The 18,211-nt window shown below is 39.3% G+C and overlaps 1 protein-coding gene across 1 annotated transcript; it reads left to right on the forward strand.

The window, feature by feature from the left end:
- Positions 1–1,174: 1,174 nt before the first annotated feature.
- Positions 1,175–11,454, forward strand: zpld1b (zona pellucida-like domain containing 1b). The gene is made up of 10 exons (XM_072691212.1): positions 1,175–1,280; positions 4,239–4,459; positions 5,922–6,103; positions 6,717–6,789; positions 7,018–7,115; positions 8,128–8,208; positions 8,431–8,602; positions 10,034–10,124; positions 10,238–10,267; positions 11,285–11,454. The coding sequence occupies exons 1-10, from the start codon at positions 1,175–1,177 to the stop codon at positions 11,452–11,454; spliced, it is 1,224 nt and encodes a 407-aa protein (XP_072547313.1).
- Positions 11,455–18,211: the final 6,757 nt, after the last annotated feature.

Below are 18,211 nucleotides of genomic sequence, written 5' to 3' on the forward strand. Positions count from 1 at the left end.
AGTTCATGTGTTGTCATAGTGCGGTCAGTCTGCACTTTTGGCTGGACATATTTGGTTGAAATTGGCATCAGCACCATGCACATCACCATACCACAAGTACTTCAGGGCCATCAACATCATGGCTGTGCTGAGGATAATGCACCAAATAATGAGGATAATCCAAATAATACCTGGTTAACAGCAGCCCTGTGGTCACTGGTCACAGACACAGACACATTTCTTGTGAATGGTTCTGTATGAGTTTAGTCTTGCTCAGTAGAAAGCTTTTCTTGATCCCTGGGTTGATTTTTCAGTTATGTTAATACATTCAAGTATAGAAAATATTATAACTTATGTTTAATATCACAGTAATGTAGCTACGAGAGTGAAGAATTGAATTAGGATCCTACTTACAGAAGTTCAGGGGTCAGTCATACATGTGACCCTAAAAAAGAATTAGTACTGAGCATCCAGTACAACAGTGGCCTGTGATGCTAGCTGAACTGTCCTCAGACCCAAAGCGTCACAGCCAGCTGCTCGCTCTTCCATCAGCCCCTGATGGAGAAGGCCCAGAGAATAGCTTCTTTAGTCTCCTCAGTGGCCGTTGATAACATAATTCCCTGATTCAGACCCCCGCTGAGCGCAGGCATTAGTGCCTGTTGACAGAAGCAGATCAAGCCATGAGGATACGAGTGGGAAATCGTCAGAGCTGCTCATGTTTCCAGGCCTGTGAAAAGATTAGTTCAGACCACTCTGATTTGATGTATTTTCCCATGTTGTGCAGCACAGCCTGTATTGTTGCAGCAGCCCGATAATGACTCCCTGTTTTGGCCCTGGTTGAAGCCGCGGTACAGGCTGCAGAAGTGGAGATGCCAGGATAGCCAGTATTTTGTGTGCAGCGGGCCAGACCACATGGGGCTCTGCTGATTCACCTGCTTAAGGGGATCTGGGTAAGTGCTTTCAGCTGCCTGTCCTATCTATACATGCCTTTCCCTTTCCAAAACAAGCCTCTCTGTTATTCAGCGAGTCAAGTGATGTTCTGGTCTTTTGGACATCGGTTAAACTTGAAATACTTAGCTTATTTCATTTTTTTTAAATATTATCTAACAGCTATACTAAATTATTTAGTAGCCATGAAACTTGAGAAAGAGTTCAAGAGGTTTAAACAATCTTCAATTTCTTTCCAGGTGCTGAAATGGCTTTAACATGTATTCTTCTTCTTTTAATCAATGGGGTGCCTTTGGCCTTTACTCAGTTCAATGGATATAACTGTGATCCAACCTTCCACAGCAGATTCCCAGGTAAGAGGACTGCAAGTTCCAAAGCTGATGTATTTCTGATGTGTCAGAAACCACATTATAAAGTCTACTTCAGACAAAAGGATGACGTTTGAGGCGAGTGTGTGATAATTTATGAAAATGTGGTTTACACAGCGCTAATTAGTAAGGTAGTGCAAAATGCAGGAATCTAACATTTATTTTGTCTGATATTGAATATTGAGAGCTTAGCCAAGAGAAATTAATGCCACTGGGCATGTCAGTGTCACTGCTGCTTGCTCCAGGCCAGTATTATAGCTCTAGTATTGCTTTAGTGGCAACACTGTGTAAGGGTAAGGGTCGCTAAAAAAGAAATAGGGATGTGATTATAATATCATTCATTCTCACAATGCTAAGTGGGGAGGTCATTATTTGTTAGCCTGCTACGTTAGCCTTGTAGATCCAAAAAAGAACTAAACTAAGGCACCAAACATGTCTTGGCAGATCGAATACAGCTCATGAAAGTGGGGAAATTGTGTAAGTCTTTAAAAAAAATATTTGTGATTGTTTTTTCTAAAAGGAGAGCTTAGCAAAGAGAAACCAAGGCTACGGAGCATGTCAGTGTCACTGCTGCTTGATCCAGGCTATTATTATAGCTCTAGTATTGCTTTAGTGCCAACACTGTGTAAGACTTTATTTGAGATTACTTACCAAACAACTTTTAAAAAATACTTGATTTTACTAGTTTTTATCATAATGTTTTTAGTTTTTAGTTCACAGCTAATGAAAATTATTTCTGACTGTCATTAAATGTGGTTATTCTTTCGGGATCAAGTGTTTCATATTTTATTAGTGATGGGGATGATTCCTCTTCTCTGATATGGTAACAATATCAATACCTTAAAGTGCTGATTCCAATCTAATCGTTAATCTTGTTTACTAATCGGTAAAAGCATGCAAAGCAATGCAAATGGGCTGAGCTGTTCCTAAGGGGGGGGGGGGGGCACTGGTAGTTTAGAGAAGTTTAGGAAGTAAAGAATTACTGAGCTATAAAATTAGCTATTCCTATTTTAGTATTTAAGTCCACTTCTAGGATGATGAGATTCTGAATGTAGGCTATCATGCTCAATCAGCTAAAAACAACACATCACATAAGAGCCCTGAGGAAAATGTTGTGGCTCAAATGTTGATCTTTGATGCAATTTCCTTTAGAGATCAACTTCATCGCAGATGTTTCTCCTACAATTACATAGGAGAAACAGCATTAGACAAAAATAAGACATGAAGTCTATCCATCTAGTGTTTTCTGCATTTTTAAACAACAGAAATAATAAAAGTAAAAGTAAAAAAAAAAAAATCTCCAGAATATCCTGTTCTCTGTTTGTATCTCCAGGTTTATTAACAGCTCATCCTACAACCAACAACAAGATGGAAGGATCTGTTCCTGAAGATTCCTCTGCTTATATTCTTCCATCTTGTTGTTGGTCATTCTCTCCCTTTTTTACCAGCAACAGTTTCCAGTACAACTAGTTCTTCTCATAATGTGTCCAAAATAAGAGAGCCTTAGTTTAGGTTATCTGGACTTCCAGTTAGGAGTGCGCTGATCCGATACTCAGTATTGATATCAGTCCGATACTGGCCAAACTCATTGGATCGGATTTCATCAGAAAAAAGAATTCCACATAGCAGCTTTTATGCTTGGTGAGACCATTATTTCCAATTTGCCAACAGCCATACTATTGGACTTACCCAATCATGGTCATTCGGACAACAGGGGAGTAACATGTAGTTGCTCTCATCCATCGTGTGACCCCTACTTCCAGTGAGAGATGATGAGTAATTTGATCCAGCATCAAGGATCCTGCAGAATCAGGTTTATTTAAAGATAAAATGTGAACAAATGGAGGAGGATCTTGTCATACTTTATTCATACTTTCATTAAATGGTGTTAACCTCAATTAATTAATCAGTATTAACCAGGGGTTTAACATTTAAGTAATATAATGTGTAACGGCTAGGCCCTTAAAGGCAAAAGGTACCTTCTGTGAATCACATGGATTGTTAGATGAACTGTTAACTAAGGGTTGTCTGAATGGCATGTACTGGGTTGGGGGGTTAAGGTCACAGAGAGACGATTAAGAATGTAAGCGATTAGAAATGATGACTAATCATTAACCATCTCATCTATATTAGTTAAACTGATTGATAGTGACCCTATGTATGCATGCAAACATTAACTTTATATGGTATGGTTTATTGATCTCCTGGGAGGCCCAGAAAAACATGTGTGCCTTCTTTTCAGGAAGGCATATGGGCAATGTACTGATCTCTGTTTTTCTTGAACATACGATATGGTGCCTCAGGTCAGCATGATCTGTGACTATGGGCAAAAACAACAACTGTTCATTGGGGGGGAAGAGCAAGAGAGACCAGGAAGCACTCTGGCTGAGAGACTGAAAATGAATTTAGGATTTGAACTTTATCTATTTTGTTCCTTTTCTTCACACATCAAATCTGTTTTGTCCAGCAAGCTGTGCTTGGACTGTTGGCTGATTTTTCCTGTACATCAAGTTTCTGGCCTGGATCTTTACTCTTTCAAATGTAAATGTATATATTTGTTAGGTATGCAGCTGTTGAGGTGAAAAATTGACAGCATCAAAACTGGAAAGACTCTCAGTCCTGAATGAGAAATGGTTGACTTCATATTAAGACTCCAGTCTTTAGTAAACGAGTGGTATAACTTTGGCAAATCTGAGCACAATGGTAGTGATTGAGATCTGTACCAAAACTCAAGCATTTTCTACTGATATCAATCCTATCCTGATGAACCATCTGTACTACCTGTAACATAACAGTATGTGGAGCCATTTTCACAAGATATGAGTCAAACTTCAATTTCTAAAACTATTTTAAACACCTTTTGTGGCAATCTGCTGGGTGACAGGACCTTTTAACCTCTTTTTTCCTCTCTCTCTCTTTTCAATTTCATCTCCTTTCTTGAAGGCGAGAGGGACATCAGTGTGTACTGTGGAGTGCAGACCATCACACTGAAGATCAACTTCTGCCCCGTGCTCTACTCGGGCTACACGGATGCTGACTTGGCCCTGAATGGTCGGCATGGAGATGTCCACTGCAGAGGCTTCATCAACAACAACACCTTCCCCACGGCTGTGCTGTTCAGCATCAGCCTCAGTACGCTGGAGGCCTGCGGCAACGCGCTGGTGGTGAGGCATACGGCGCTGCAGAATGCTAATTCTGCACATCCTTCACTGCTGCATGCTCTAACCCACTGTAATATAGAAACAGTATGGCTTTAGTAATAGCTTGTTTTGAGCAGTTCTGAGCCATTTTTGTACCGATGCTCATATAATCTGACAAGAATGAGGGCATATCTGCCTTTACACCATAGAGCTACAGTGTGAAAATATAAGAATACTCAAAGAAACCTTTTGGGGTTTCTCAGCTTGCCACAATGGCAGAACCCTTTAGGGTCATTGTCAATTTGGGGTCCAACCAAAAAGAGTGAAGCCTATTGGTGGCTCAGCGGTTAGAGCACTGGCCTATTGGTGCCTGTGGAGCCCGTGTTCATTGCACGGATGGGTTAAAGGTGGAGGCCAAATTCCCGTCATACACTGTGTCCAACACTAATGGTGAATAAGGTTGTCTTGTCTTCTGTCAAGTTTGTTTAGTTGGGCATTAGCCTCATAGCTTTAGTAGAAACCTTAAGAAAATTGTGTACACCAAACATATATTATGCTAACCATACAGTCAGATTCTCTTTTTGCTCATTTCCAACAGGAACATGATGGAAAATAATCTCTAAAGGAATTTAGTTGCATTCTTATACTAATAGTAATAGTAAAAGATTCCCAGAGAACTGGTACAAAAATTGTATATTTCTAATGCATTTCTCCAACACTGCTGTTTTTTCTTTATCGCTTACATATGAAGAACACATTGGAGGAATGATCCAAACAAGAGCTCTGTAAGCCAAGCAAAAGCCTGTAGAAATCAATGACTCTTAGAGTTGCATCACTTGAGATTTACACTTTTATGTAGCTTGAGATCATTTGTCTTATAAATGGAGAATGGGGGTGAGGGGACAAAAGTGTTTGCTTAACAACTTACAGCGACTAGCATAACACAGCATTTACAGTAGATCTCAGAGTCATTTGCTGCTCCAGACCTCTAAAAACACACCCCTCCAAAGCCAGTCCCTTACCACTCTGAGAGTTCGTCAGGACTTGACGGTGTTCAGTATTTATTTAACACTGGGAATTTGAAGTTATTAAAGAACTGAATTTTGGGAGGAGGAACATGCCAGAAGCCCCTCCTCCCTAATCTAAAGTCCTAAAACATTCCATCTCTACCTTGTCCATGAGTCTACGACAAGTTTGCACAATCATCCATCAAACCATCACTTCCCCTCTAACCCTGTCATCTCTCATCCCTGGCTCTCAAGTTCTCAACCCTAATTTTACTAAATTCATTTTACTGTGATTTTATTGTTTGGCTGATTAGATAATTGCATCACCAGTGAATATGTAGGTGTACAGATGTGATCGTATGTCTGAGCCAGATTTGTTTTCCTTTTTTTACAAAGCAGGTAAATTGTTTGGTCACTCTAGAATAAACCTGAAGAGACCTGACCAAATAACACACAAGCGAACCTGTGTTGCATTGCAGGTTTCGTCAGCTCAGGGCTACAATGCCTATGGAAATATGTCCCTGGTGCAGATAGGACATATATCAGGCTACATCGATACCCCTGATCCTCCAACCATCATTAGCTACCTGCCTGGTCTGCTGTACAAATTCAGCTGCAGTTACCCTCTGGAGTACCTGGTTAACAATTCTCAGCTGGCTTCGTAAGTCTGATCTGATCCTCAAGAATAAAAACTTTCAATAAATTAATTTTTAAAAGAACAGCTTGACTCATTTGTTGGATTTAGAATAATACTCCCAGCTTGTTGTCATTTTAATATTAGGTATAGTATATGGCTGCAGTTTTTAGTTTTCTCCATGGTGTGAACCCTGTAGCTGCTCTGTGCACTGTGTCAATAATTCTGATGAATAGACCAATAGAAATGCTCTAAATTACCTGAAAACCTCTTTATTTTACTTTGACTCCCATTCAAAGCTGAACATGTTTTTGCCTTCTCCTGTAAAGTTATTATTTTGAAGATAATTGTTGGACAGCGACAATATTCAAACCAACAGTGTACGAGATCAAACTATCAAACTTCTCAGTCAGATCGTATTATTCAGTAATTGCTATAAACTGACTAATGACTGTTTTACAATTAAAATGAAAGTTAATTATAAGAGTGAGGAACTGATGTCTGGAACCATTCAATGTTCCTCAGAGTTAGCTAAGGAATGAACTAGCTGGTTAATTTTAGTTTTTTGTGAGATGATCTCAGTCCACTTCAACTGCATTTCTTGACTGTGGTAACTGTGTGTTTCTGTTCCTTATTTAAGATCTTCTGCTGCCATATCAGTGAAAGACAACAACGGTACCTTTGTGAGCACCTTGAGTTTGATTCTGTTCAATGTGAGTGAATTTCAGTCATCAGTAGAATGCCTATGGCATAGATAAAAAACCTTTATACAGTCCAAAGCTAGTGTTATTATAGTCACTGCATACTGTTAAATAATGAAAGACACCAGTTGAAATCGAAGCCAATAGTAGATCAGGGGATGATCTAACTGAATTGTTTCATGGGACTTACCATAAGTGCTCATTTACTAGCTAGTAATTTATATTTGTTTGATTCTGCAGGACTCATCCTTCACTCAGCAGCTGTCTGTTCCCATGGCTGGTCTGCCACTGAAGACCAGAGTGTTTGCTGCAGTCAGGGCCACGAACTTAGACAGGAGGTTTTGTATTGTCAATGTTTTAAGATAAACATGGTGGTGGCCTGCAGGTTAGAGAAAAATGTCTGCCTTGTTCTATGGTTGCTACTAAATGAACAAGAGTTGAGCTAGTTGTCTTTTTTCAATATGAGTGAAATTGCAGAAAAAGGACTATGCAGCCTATAAAATCATAGCAATAAACAATACATGTAAAACATGTTCTGTAAATTAACAGAACTCATCAAGACCTTTCATTTGTTATCACATCTGGAAGTGAAACTGTTATGTTAAGTGGATAGTAAGTTCATTAAAAAATAGCCCTCATATCCTCTTTTTAAAAAGCTTACTTTTTTAAAGTTTACAAACTTTGAATGCTAAAGAAGAATCACTTTCAGCTTAAAGAACCATGTTTTTAAAAATGATATGTGTAAGTTTTTTAAACATTTTAAAGGTTTATTGAATCTTGTTCTATGCCAGTGTAACCCCTTCAACAGCCTGTGGATTGCTGGCGGACTGAAAGTGTTATTACAAACTTCTATTACCAGAGACTAGCCCTACCAGTTTGTACAGAAATCCCTGTAGATACTGACTAATACACCTTAGTGTGTAATAAGCCTTGGAGTGTTAAGGAGTTAAGGGTTCTTTGTAAAGATTCTTCCAACTTAAAAGTTGTTGAGTCTTATGCATCTCTTATCCAATCAGTTTTTTTGAGTCAAAAGTGGTTCTTGTTTGGCATGGTGCAAAGAACCCTTTTGTATGTATAAAGGTATAAAATGCACCCAAGAAAAAAAATAGGGTAACTGTAGGTTTAAGGATTTTTAGGGTTTTCTGCATTTTGTATACTGACAACTTTGACTTCTAATGCATTGGTATAAACACCAGTTTATAAAAATGTATATGCTTAATATAAAAGAGTACACAAAGAGCCTTTTTGTTGGCAGGCCCCTTCAGTCCATTCCAGTTTTTTTGGCAGCAGAGTGGTGTCTAAATGCTGTGATTGCCATCAGTGATATAAATGACTGTCCCCCCCCCGCAGGTGGAATATCCTGATGGATTACTGTTACACCACTCCCTCCGGGAATCCCAAAGACGAGATACGCTATGACCTTTTCTTCGGGTAATTTCACCAGCTCTAAAATGATGCGTTAAACGGTGCACATTAACCAACGGAGAGCTCATTATCCGCTCAACTGACCACTTGCCATACAAATGTTTCACAATGGCCTTTTGCAGAGCATTTTATCTGTATGTGTGTGTGTGATGGTAATTTGAGCTTAGAGAGCCCTCTTGCATTGACCGCGTTGTAATTTCTAGTTTAATCTTGCTGTTTTCCAAACAGATGTCACAAAGACCCGCAGACAACCGTGTTTGAGAACGGGAAGAGTCAGATGGGCCGATTTGCATTTGAGGTTTTCCGCTTTGTCAAACACAAAAACCAGAAAATGTCCACTGTCTTCCTGCATTGTGTCACAAAGCTGTGCCGGGTCGATGACTGTGCCATGCTGATGCCGGTAAATAGGCCTAGATTACTCATCATTATACTGTACTAATCAAGAATTTGCTACCCATGGAAGGCTTGCTCTTGTCCCTATTTTCCACATATTATAATAATAATGACATCAGATGTACTCTGTATGGCTAGAGGTATCCACACCTCCTTACCCAGCCTTTACCCCCAAACTCAAGGGTGTTAGAGCAGAGTTGGCCCTCACGGTTTCTTCTACACCTCTAGAAAGGCCGAAAAAAGGGTTTGATTGACAGCACTCATTGGGTTGACCAACAAACAGTAACGGGAAGTAATGGGAAAGTCCTCATATTTCTGGAATGTCTCTAAGATCCATTTCTAAATGACTGCAGATGCCAAGATCATCAGTTTAAACAACTGTCAGTATAAGATATATAACGTGTAGCCACTTTGCCAAGGTCTGGAAGAAACCCCAAAACCACCAAGGGACAGGCCTGCCATGAACTAGAAGCTGATGGAAACCAGTGTTACTGTCTAAAGTCAAGCAAATCTTACATCACCATGGACTCTAAAGCTGCCATCCAAAAGCAAAGTTCTTGATCCAAATTCAAAACCTAAAGTTTACAGCTGACCACATAGACCACATAGTGGTAGCATCATGTTCTGTGGCTGTTTTGATGCCAGTGCACTGTATGGAATAATGGAGAAGAAGTACTACCCCTTCAAAATGACTTTAAACCATCAGCTAAATGGTTGAACTTGGACACAATTAGGGTTTCCAACAGGACAATTCCCCCAACACACCCATCATAGGTAGTTATGGAATGGATGAAGCAGGCCAACATTAAGCTTTTGAAATGACCTTCCCAAAGTCCTGACCTCAAGAATGTGTACTATGCTTAAAAGTTGAGTCCGGCCCATAAACAACAAACAAAAACTAATTTAATTGAACTCTACCAATTCTGCCCAGAAGAGTGGTCAAATATGCAACTAGAAATCTGCCAGAAGCTTGTTGATAGCTACCAAATGCATCTGGTCAAGGCCCAACCTGCTGAGGCACATTTAACCAATTAGTAGTTGTATGCATATTTTTTCCTTATGTTGATCCTTATATTTATGACCATACGTTGGGTTCAGAAAAACAACTCAAATCTAAACTTGTGGTACACATTCTGCCCCTGAAAAGCAACAATTCAAAGAAATCATAAAAAATCCACTATAATGGGGGCCCGAAATGTCTAATGTACTACCAATATGGCCCCGGGTTTGTGAGTTTGAATCCAAAGCCATGCCACTTTGCCATCAGTGGCTAGTGTCCGAGATAGCACAAGTTGCGATGCTTTCTCCAAGTGGGTTGATGGCACTCCTCTCATCACTCTCAAAGCAATGGTGAACTGGGTGATGCTTTCCCCCAAGCAATGCTTTGGCCACCCAGCAATGGCACACAATGCTAACAGTGTTAACTTTTTTGCTGCAGATCTGTGGGAAAAGAAGGAAAAGGGAGGACAGTCCTGCCTCTTCCCCTGGAGATGCTGTGATAACTGCAGGCCCTATCATCACTAGGGGCGGTGAGAACCTGAATATCTAATTCACTCATTATTGGAAGACGTGTGTGGTTAGTTAGTAGACTTATCGTATATCTTACTGTACAATATTCCCTTCATCTTACTCTTGTTTCCAGATGAAACTCCAACCAGCAACTCACAGCTTGGTAAGGGACTATTTTAATCTCTTCTCACTTTAGGATTAAGGGCTAAGCTGCTGTAATAGTAGATGCAATGCTGATGCTGGTAAATGCGAATGTCACAATTCTGATGTCAACTGATGTGGAACACAGCTGCTTTGGGACAGTGTTTTTTGTAAATACTGACGTGTAAATACAACTGAACTGATCTGAACTGAGGTCAGTGGTTCACTGGATAACTATTTTGTCACAGTATAGGTAAACACTGTCAAAAAAACAAGATGGGAGCATAAATGATTAATCAACCATCTGAAGCTTGAGGCTATTTTTTAGCCTGTTTTTGATACCTAGGTTTAAGAGTAAATAGAAACACCTCAATAATTAAAAACCTAACAATAAAACCTATGCAATAGGTGTTCTATGTAGTGAGAAGGGTTCTTCTGACAAAAAGAACAATTTTAAAAAGTAAATATGTGAATAAAACCATATTTTCTTAGCATATATTTCCATTTTGGAGCTCATTAAGGCAGTGTTTAGACTTCTGGAAAGAGAAAAAACACAATGGTGGCTGACTGCATACAAGTACTGGCAAATCTGACAAAATCTTGGAAAGGATCCTTCAGTAAAAAGCATCCTTTCCAAGATTTGGTAGCCATGTGGATCCATAAGCCAGTCCATACTGTCAGCACTGTCATTTCATATGGTCAAAAACTGGGACAGAGTAAATACTTGTAGTTGCCCTCTATTCATATCTGTTTTTCCAGCTGCTTCAAACGCATTATCTGTTCATTTATGCCGAGATTTCTTATCCCATGCAAATCATCCTCAGACTAAGCGATAGAGACAGGTCAGGAATGGTCATGGAAAATTGACTAATGGCTGCTTTTGGTATGTAAACCCACCCATACAGTATTAGGCGTAAAAAAACAAAAACAAAAACAAAAACCCACAAGACCAGTGTAGACAATGAGCTCTCTAAGTGTTTCTAAGTCTTTCTCTCTCTCTCTCTCTCTCTCTCTCTCTCTCTCTCGCCCACCTCTCTAGTTTCAGGGAAAGATCGTTCCATGCAACTGGACACAGTGACCAGTGCTCTGGTGTCAGGCGTGGTAGTGCTGGGCGTCATGAGCCTGGGCTTCTTCGTCCTCTCCATCAGGCTGCGCCGGAGGTCCAGTTCATCCACTCTAACCGCAGTCCGCAACCCCAACTTCAAATGAGCCGCACCTCCCACCACTCCCACTCAGCACTGCCTCTCCGACTTAGTTTCTCTTAGAAACACAGAAATCACTACTGGAAGAACCTTTTTACACCTTTTTAACCTTTTAGCTGGCAGCCAAGGCACTGTTGATCACCCATCTCGATCGTTTTCACTCTCCATCCATCTTGTTCTGTACTTCCAGCTCTGCTGTGATGAGTCCAAAGGGTTTTGTTTATTACCTCAGCTTCTTATATTGATTGCTGTGTCTTTTCAGGGTCCATGATCCATTACATCTTGAACGTTAAAGTGAATATGTTGCCTGAGGTATTTCTTGTCTGTTTAATATTCATGTCCACGAGTGTGAGTGTAAATACGCTGTAATGTCAAAATGCACTGTATGTATCTGTAAGAACCTCTAAATCTGAAGTGAAATTTGTGTTTAGGTGTAGCCGACTGCCATGGCTTGTGTAAAATACTTTTTTGTACTGCAAAATAAAGATTAATACAGTATCCAAAAATCCAGTGTATTGATGTTTAAAACTGTATTGCTGATACACCCCTCAACTTTGACCTTGGAAACCACTGCCAGGCATTAAAACTTGCAGTGAAGTCACCATATGTCTGTTCATGAAGTCTTCTGCGAATCATAGAGAGTGTCTGATCTGTCTGGCAGGTGAATGGGGATTTCCCTATGGTGCTAATGAGGCCAGACAGTCCCTTTAGGGTTTCTAAGATTCCAATCAGTTGGTTTTGGTGGACCTATGGGTAGCCCAACTGGAAACCAGAAAGTTTTGTCCTCAAGTTCTACTTTGGCACCACATATGGACACTCAACAGGGTCAGTGATGGGACCAGGAGGGGACCATGGGCCCCATCTGGGTTGTACACTGCATACAGGGCCTAGGTGGGACTTACACACATGGACAAAATTGTTGGTACCCCTTGGTTAATGAAAGAAAAACTCACAATGGTCACAGAAATAATTTGAATCTGACAAAAGTAATAATAAATAAAAATTCTATGAAAATTAACCAATGAAAATCAGACATTGCTTTTTAACCATGCTTCAACAGCATTATTTAAAAAAATAAACTTAATGAAACAGAAATGATGGTACCCTTAACTTAATATTTTGTTGCACAACCTTTTGAGATAATCACTGCAATCAAACGATTTCTGTAACTATCAATGAGACTTCTGCACCTCTCAGCAGGTATTTTGGCCCACTCCTCATGAGCAAACTGCTCCAGTTGTCTCAGGTTTGAAGGGTGCCTTTTCCAAACGGCATGTTTCAGCTCCTTCCAAAGTATGCTCAATAGGATTTAGGTCAGGGCTCATAGAAGGCCACTTCAGAATATGTTTTCCTCTTACCCATTCTTGGATGTTTTTAGCTGTGTTTTGGGTCATCATCCTGTTGCAAGACCCATGACCTGCGACTGAGACAGAACTTTCTGACACTGGGCATCACATTTCTCTCTAGAATCCTTTGATAGTCTTAAGATTTCATTGTACCCTGCACAGATTCAAGACACCCTGTGCCAGATGCAGCAAAGCAGCCCCAGAACATAACAGAACGTCCTCCATGTTTCAGAGTAGGGACAGTGTTCTTTTCTTGATATGTTTAATTTTTCCGTCTGTCTCATCTGTTTACAGGACATTCTCCCAGAAGCTTTGGGGCTTGTCAACATGTAGTTTGGCAAATTCCAGTCTGGCTTTTCAATGATTTGTTTTTAACAATGATGTCCTCCTTGGTCGTCTCCCATGAAGTCCACTTTGGCTCAAACAACGACGGATGGTGCGATCTGACACTGATGTTTCTTGAGCTTGAAGTACACCTTTATTCTCTTTAGAAGTTTTTCTGGGCTCTTTTGTTATCATTCGTATTATCCGTCTCTTTGATTTGTCATCAACTTTCCTCCTGCGGCAATGTCCAGGGAGGTTGGCTACAGTCCCATAGATCTTAAATTTATATTTAAATAATATCACAGAAACATCAAGCTGCTTGGAGATGGTCCTTTAACCATTAACCTTTATCTTGCTTGTCTATAATTTTCTTTCTAATCTCCTGAGACAGCTCTATCCTTCACTTCCTCTGGTCCATGTTGAGTGTGGTACACACCATGTCACCAAACAGCACAGTGACTACCTGTAGCCCTACATATAGATCTACTGACTGATTACAAGATTGTAGACACCTGTGATGCTAATTAGTGGACACATGTTAATTTAACATGTCCCTTTGGTCACATTATTTTCAGGGGTACCGTCATTTCTGGCCAGGCCTATTAAATGAGTTTACTTTTTTAAATAATTCTGTTGGCGCATGGTTCAAAATCAATGTCGGATTTTCATTTGTTCATTTTCATCGAATTTTTATTTATTATTACTTTTGTCAGATTCAAGTTATTTCTGTGACCTTTGTGGGTTTTTCTTTCATTAACCGAGGGGTACCAACAATTTTGTCCACGTGTGTATGTGAGATTGAAGTGGACTGTAACAATGGGGCCCATTTGGGAAGCCGAACTGGGTCCCTGTACAAACGCATGTACAAACCCACCAATATTTACATATATACATATAAATATACATTTATATTTATACATAAATATACATAGAATCTAGGAATGGGCACTTTTTTTAAAACTAATTTTAAACTAAGGCAAAATAATTTGCTCCCGAACCTAATGGAGGCCACTGTATATAAATATTCTGATATGATGCTATATATATATATATGAGTGGTGTAGACCCCTTCTGAATTGCTTGCTAGTTAACTAAAATGTTATCTACAGCCATTTGTGCAAACAAATACAGAAAAAAAATATGCATTTTTTCAAAGATGCATTTTTTCACATCCCAAAAGGAGGACATCAATAAGAGGAGAAGAAAGTACAGATAATTGTGTGAAATTGTAAGGAGTAGAAGTAAAAAGTCAGCTAAAAATAATTACTCTAGTAAAGTATAGATAATTTCTAAAATTTCAAAATTTCTACTTAAGTAAGGTAACAAAGTATTTTAACTTCGTAACCTGACACCTCTGATTAACAACATACATCATGCTGGAATTTTTGTGGGCCTCTATAACCATCACCACTGCCCTGACAGAAGATCTTCGTAGGACCCTGTAAATCCTGGAAATGTTGAAACCCTGGAGATGTCTAAGCATAGTACAGTCAAGTGCTTCTTTCCCACTGCAGCTCACAGGATCTTTTTGGCCTGTGCTCTTACTCCACATAATTGCAGATTTCAGCAGCCACTGTGAGCCAGACTTTCACTGAGCTTCTGTGCATTGCGGCATTTTTTACCTGGCGACGCTGGTTGGCAGCTTCTTAAGAAAGCGATTGCACAATGACGTGAAACTGACCAAACGCACATACCTTTTTCAACCTTTTACCACACACGTCATTGCTTTTAACACTCATTTTTAGGTCCGGAAATGCATCCAATGGTTTTTGTGTTCTTAACAATAGGAAAAGGAAACACCCAACACTCTGGCTTGACCCCAGCCAGAAAGACTGTTTTCCTTCCCAGGTAGCTCAGCTGACAGGCTTGTATTACCACCTAGACATACCTCTCAAATGAGATCTGCATAGACTTAAGTAAAGTTAAAGACTTAAGCCCCAAATTTTGCAACTGTTTTTATTGACAAAATCTCTAACGTGACACAAATTCTGTATATTTCCACTAACAACAACAACAAACCTCCACCAGCATTAACAAGATAAAAACAAGGCTGACTGAGGTCCTAAAGTAAATAAATAAATAAAATAAAAACAATTAAAAAATAAATGAATACAATTAAATAAGTATAATGTTTGAAGAGATGAGAATAGTACATTCCTCTGGTTGTAAGGAGCACTTACCCTTTTCAGACACAGCCTTGCATTTCTTTCTGTTTGTTGTTGTTGTTCTAATTATCATTTTTGACCAGAAACAGGTAAATATTCTGGTATATGCACAGAATATTCTGGATAAAACGTACCAACAGATTTTATGTAAATGATAGGTTTTATAATATGACAGTTTTCCTAAAGTGTGGTAAAAAATATAAATACATAACTGTGCTTGCAGTTTTACAATATATTACAAAATATATTACCCCAGTTATATAAGATACATAACCCCTGTACAGTGATACACACTGTATTGCCAGGTACTTGCCAATACTATCACCAGGTACCAGGTACTTGCCTATCATCAAGGGAAAAACACTCAGCTTCTGCTTAAAGCCATTTGGATGTATGAATGATTCTTTACCTGGTTACATTGTTTTTCATATACAGAAAAAAACCTCCTGTAGATGTTTTCTTTTTTATGGAACCTTTTACAATGCTTCTTTATAGCACTAAATATAGCACTTTATAGCACTAAGGGATTCACTGTTGTTACAAAGCAAGAAACCCTTTTACAGCACTGTACACTGGTAACGCATAACATTAAAACCATAAAGGTATTTGTCACTGTAGAGCGAAATGTGTCCTCCGCATTTAACCCATCTGGTAGTGAACACACACGTGTTAGGGGCAGTGAGTACACACACACCCAGAGTGGTGGGCAGCCAACTCCAGCACCCGGGGAACAGAGAGGGTAAAGGGCCTTGCTCAAGGGCCCAACAGTGGCAGCTTGCCAAGTCCGGGAATCGAACCCACAACCCTGTTATTGATATCCTGGCGCTCTAACCGCTGAGCCACCATTAGCTGGTTATAACTTGGGGCTCCTACTTCATCCCAATCTAATTATAAAATTATATAATATATATAATTTTATAATACAGTATATAAATAACATTTTAAAAATTGATTACAAATTTGTGTTCATTCATTTTATTCAGGAAAAAAGTTGAATAAGCACTAAGATAAACACAATAATTACGGTCTACAGTTTCAGTCTTAACATAAATGGTTCTGACCCTCACCGATCCATCATAACAATAAAACCACTTGCCTAATGTTAAATGTAAATCCCACTTAAGCCACCAAAACAGCTCTAACCTATTACAGCATGAACTCTACAACACAACATAACCCACAGGAACTTTTTCAGCAGTTTGAGCTACAGTAGCTATACTGTGAAATCGAACCGGACAAGCTAGCCTGTCGTCCCCATGAGCATCAGTGAGCCTTGGGTAACTGTGACCCTTTCTCTGGTCCTTCCTTGGAGCAGTTTTGATAGGTACTCACCACTGCATACCAGGAAAACCCAACAAGACCTGATGTTCTGGTCCAGCCCATCAACTTCAACTTAAATATGTATATCCGATCCCTTAACAGGTGCTGTTATAACCAGATAATCAGTGTTATTGACTTGACTTGACTTGACTTTATCTTGGTGGTTTTAATGTTATACGTTATCAGTGTCCAGTGCTTTAAAAGGGTTTCTTGCTTCGTAACAATAGTGGAACCCTATTTAGTGCTATAAAGAAGCATTGTAAAAGGTTCCATAAAAAAAGAAAACATCTACAGGAGGTTTTTTTCTGTATATGAAAAACAATGTAACCAGGTAAAGAATCATTCATACACCCAAATGGCTTTAAGCAGAAGCTGAGTGTTTTTCCCGTGACGATAGGCAAGTACCTGGTACCTGGTGATAGTATTGGCAAGTACCTGGCGATACAGTGTGTATCACTGTACAGGGGTTATATATCTTATATAACTGGGGTAATATATTTTGTGATTTATTGTGAAACTGTAAGCACAGTTATGTATTTATATTTTTACCACACTTTAGGAAAACTGTCATAGTATTAAAAAAACATCATTTACATAAAATATGTGAATACTTTTTATCCAGTCAGAACAGTGGGCACTGGGAACAGTGGGAACACTGCTATCTAGTGGGCGGGGTTTAAACACACTACATAATATCAAGTTATTTCGAAGTATCAATATTTTCTTACACCCTTACTGCTGGTGCACTGGGCAATGCATTTAAACTTTTGATAACAGGGGCCCCAGTTTTCCTATATTGAAAGAAAATATACTCCAAATGTATTTATCAAATATAATATTTTTGATAAAGTGTGCAGTATATGAAAGCGGCCAAAAAACATATTTAAATTTTCTTTTCTTCTACAGAAATATATATATTGCCTGAATTATGGCTGGCCAAAAGTGTTATTACAAACATCTATTGCCAAAGAATATCCCCACCAGTTTGTACAGACGTGCCTGTAGTTACTAAATAATGTGCTTTGCAGCATAAAGGGGTAAAGTTGCACCCGTTGCCGACACAGATGTGTAAATGCACACAAACAACTTGTCTAGACCCTGTAGAGAAGTACAATATAATAGAGTACAACTGACAATAGAATAGGGCTTTTTGACACTGCCCCCAATGCCAGCATTTTGGACATTGTGTTTCCAGGTGGACTATATACAAGGGATATAGTACTACTAAGTACCAAACTACTAAATTGGCTTTGCATCATCCTGAACTTACACATGGGGCCCTGAGCAGCTGCTTATACTACGTATAGCAAGAAATCTGCACAGTTCTCTCTGCTTTTTCTCATTTCGGGGCATTTTCATCTGAATCCATATATCGACCACCACCATCACCCTGTCCATAAATGCAACCATGGCATTAGAATCAAGGCTAGAGTATTATTCTTGCACCTGTGAGCAGGGGGGTTTTGTGTGTGTTTTTAAAAGAGCATGTACCTAGTTTATTAAATTACACATTAGCATGCTAAGGAGATATGCTGTGTACACACAGCGACAATGGTCATTGTTTCTGGCCTGTCTTTGAAGGAGATGCGTAAAGTTGTAACCTTACACA

This window comes from Salminus brasiliensis, chromosome 11 (assembly GCF_030463535.1).
Source record: "Salminus brasiliensis chromosome 11, fSalBra1.hap2, whole genome shotgun sequence".
Lineage (NCBI taxonomy): Eukaryota > Metazoa > Chordata > Actinopteri > Characiformes > Bryconidae > Salminus > Salminus brasiliensis.

What these genes read in the sequence shown, in the direction of transcription:
- zpld1b (XM_072691212.1), top strand. Translation starts at nt 1,175, where the DNA reads ATGGCTTTAACATGTATTCTTCTTCTTTTAATCAATGGGGTGCCTTTG. An exon ending in CTTCCACAGCAGATTCCCAG is followed by an intron (nt 1,281 to 4,238) that starts GTAAGAGGACTG and finishes CCTTTCTTGAAG; the next exon opens with GCGAGAGGGACATCAGTGTG. An exon ending in GCCACGAACTTAGACAGGAG is followed by an intron (nt 7,116 to 8,127) that starts GTTTTGTATTGT and finishes CCCCCCCCGCAG; the next exon opens with GTGGAATATCCTGATGGATT.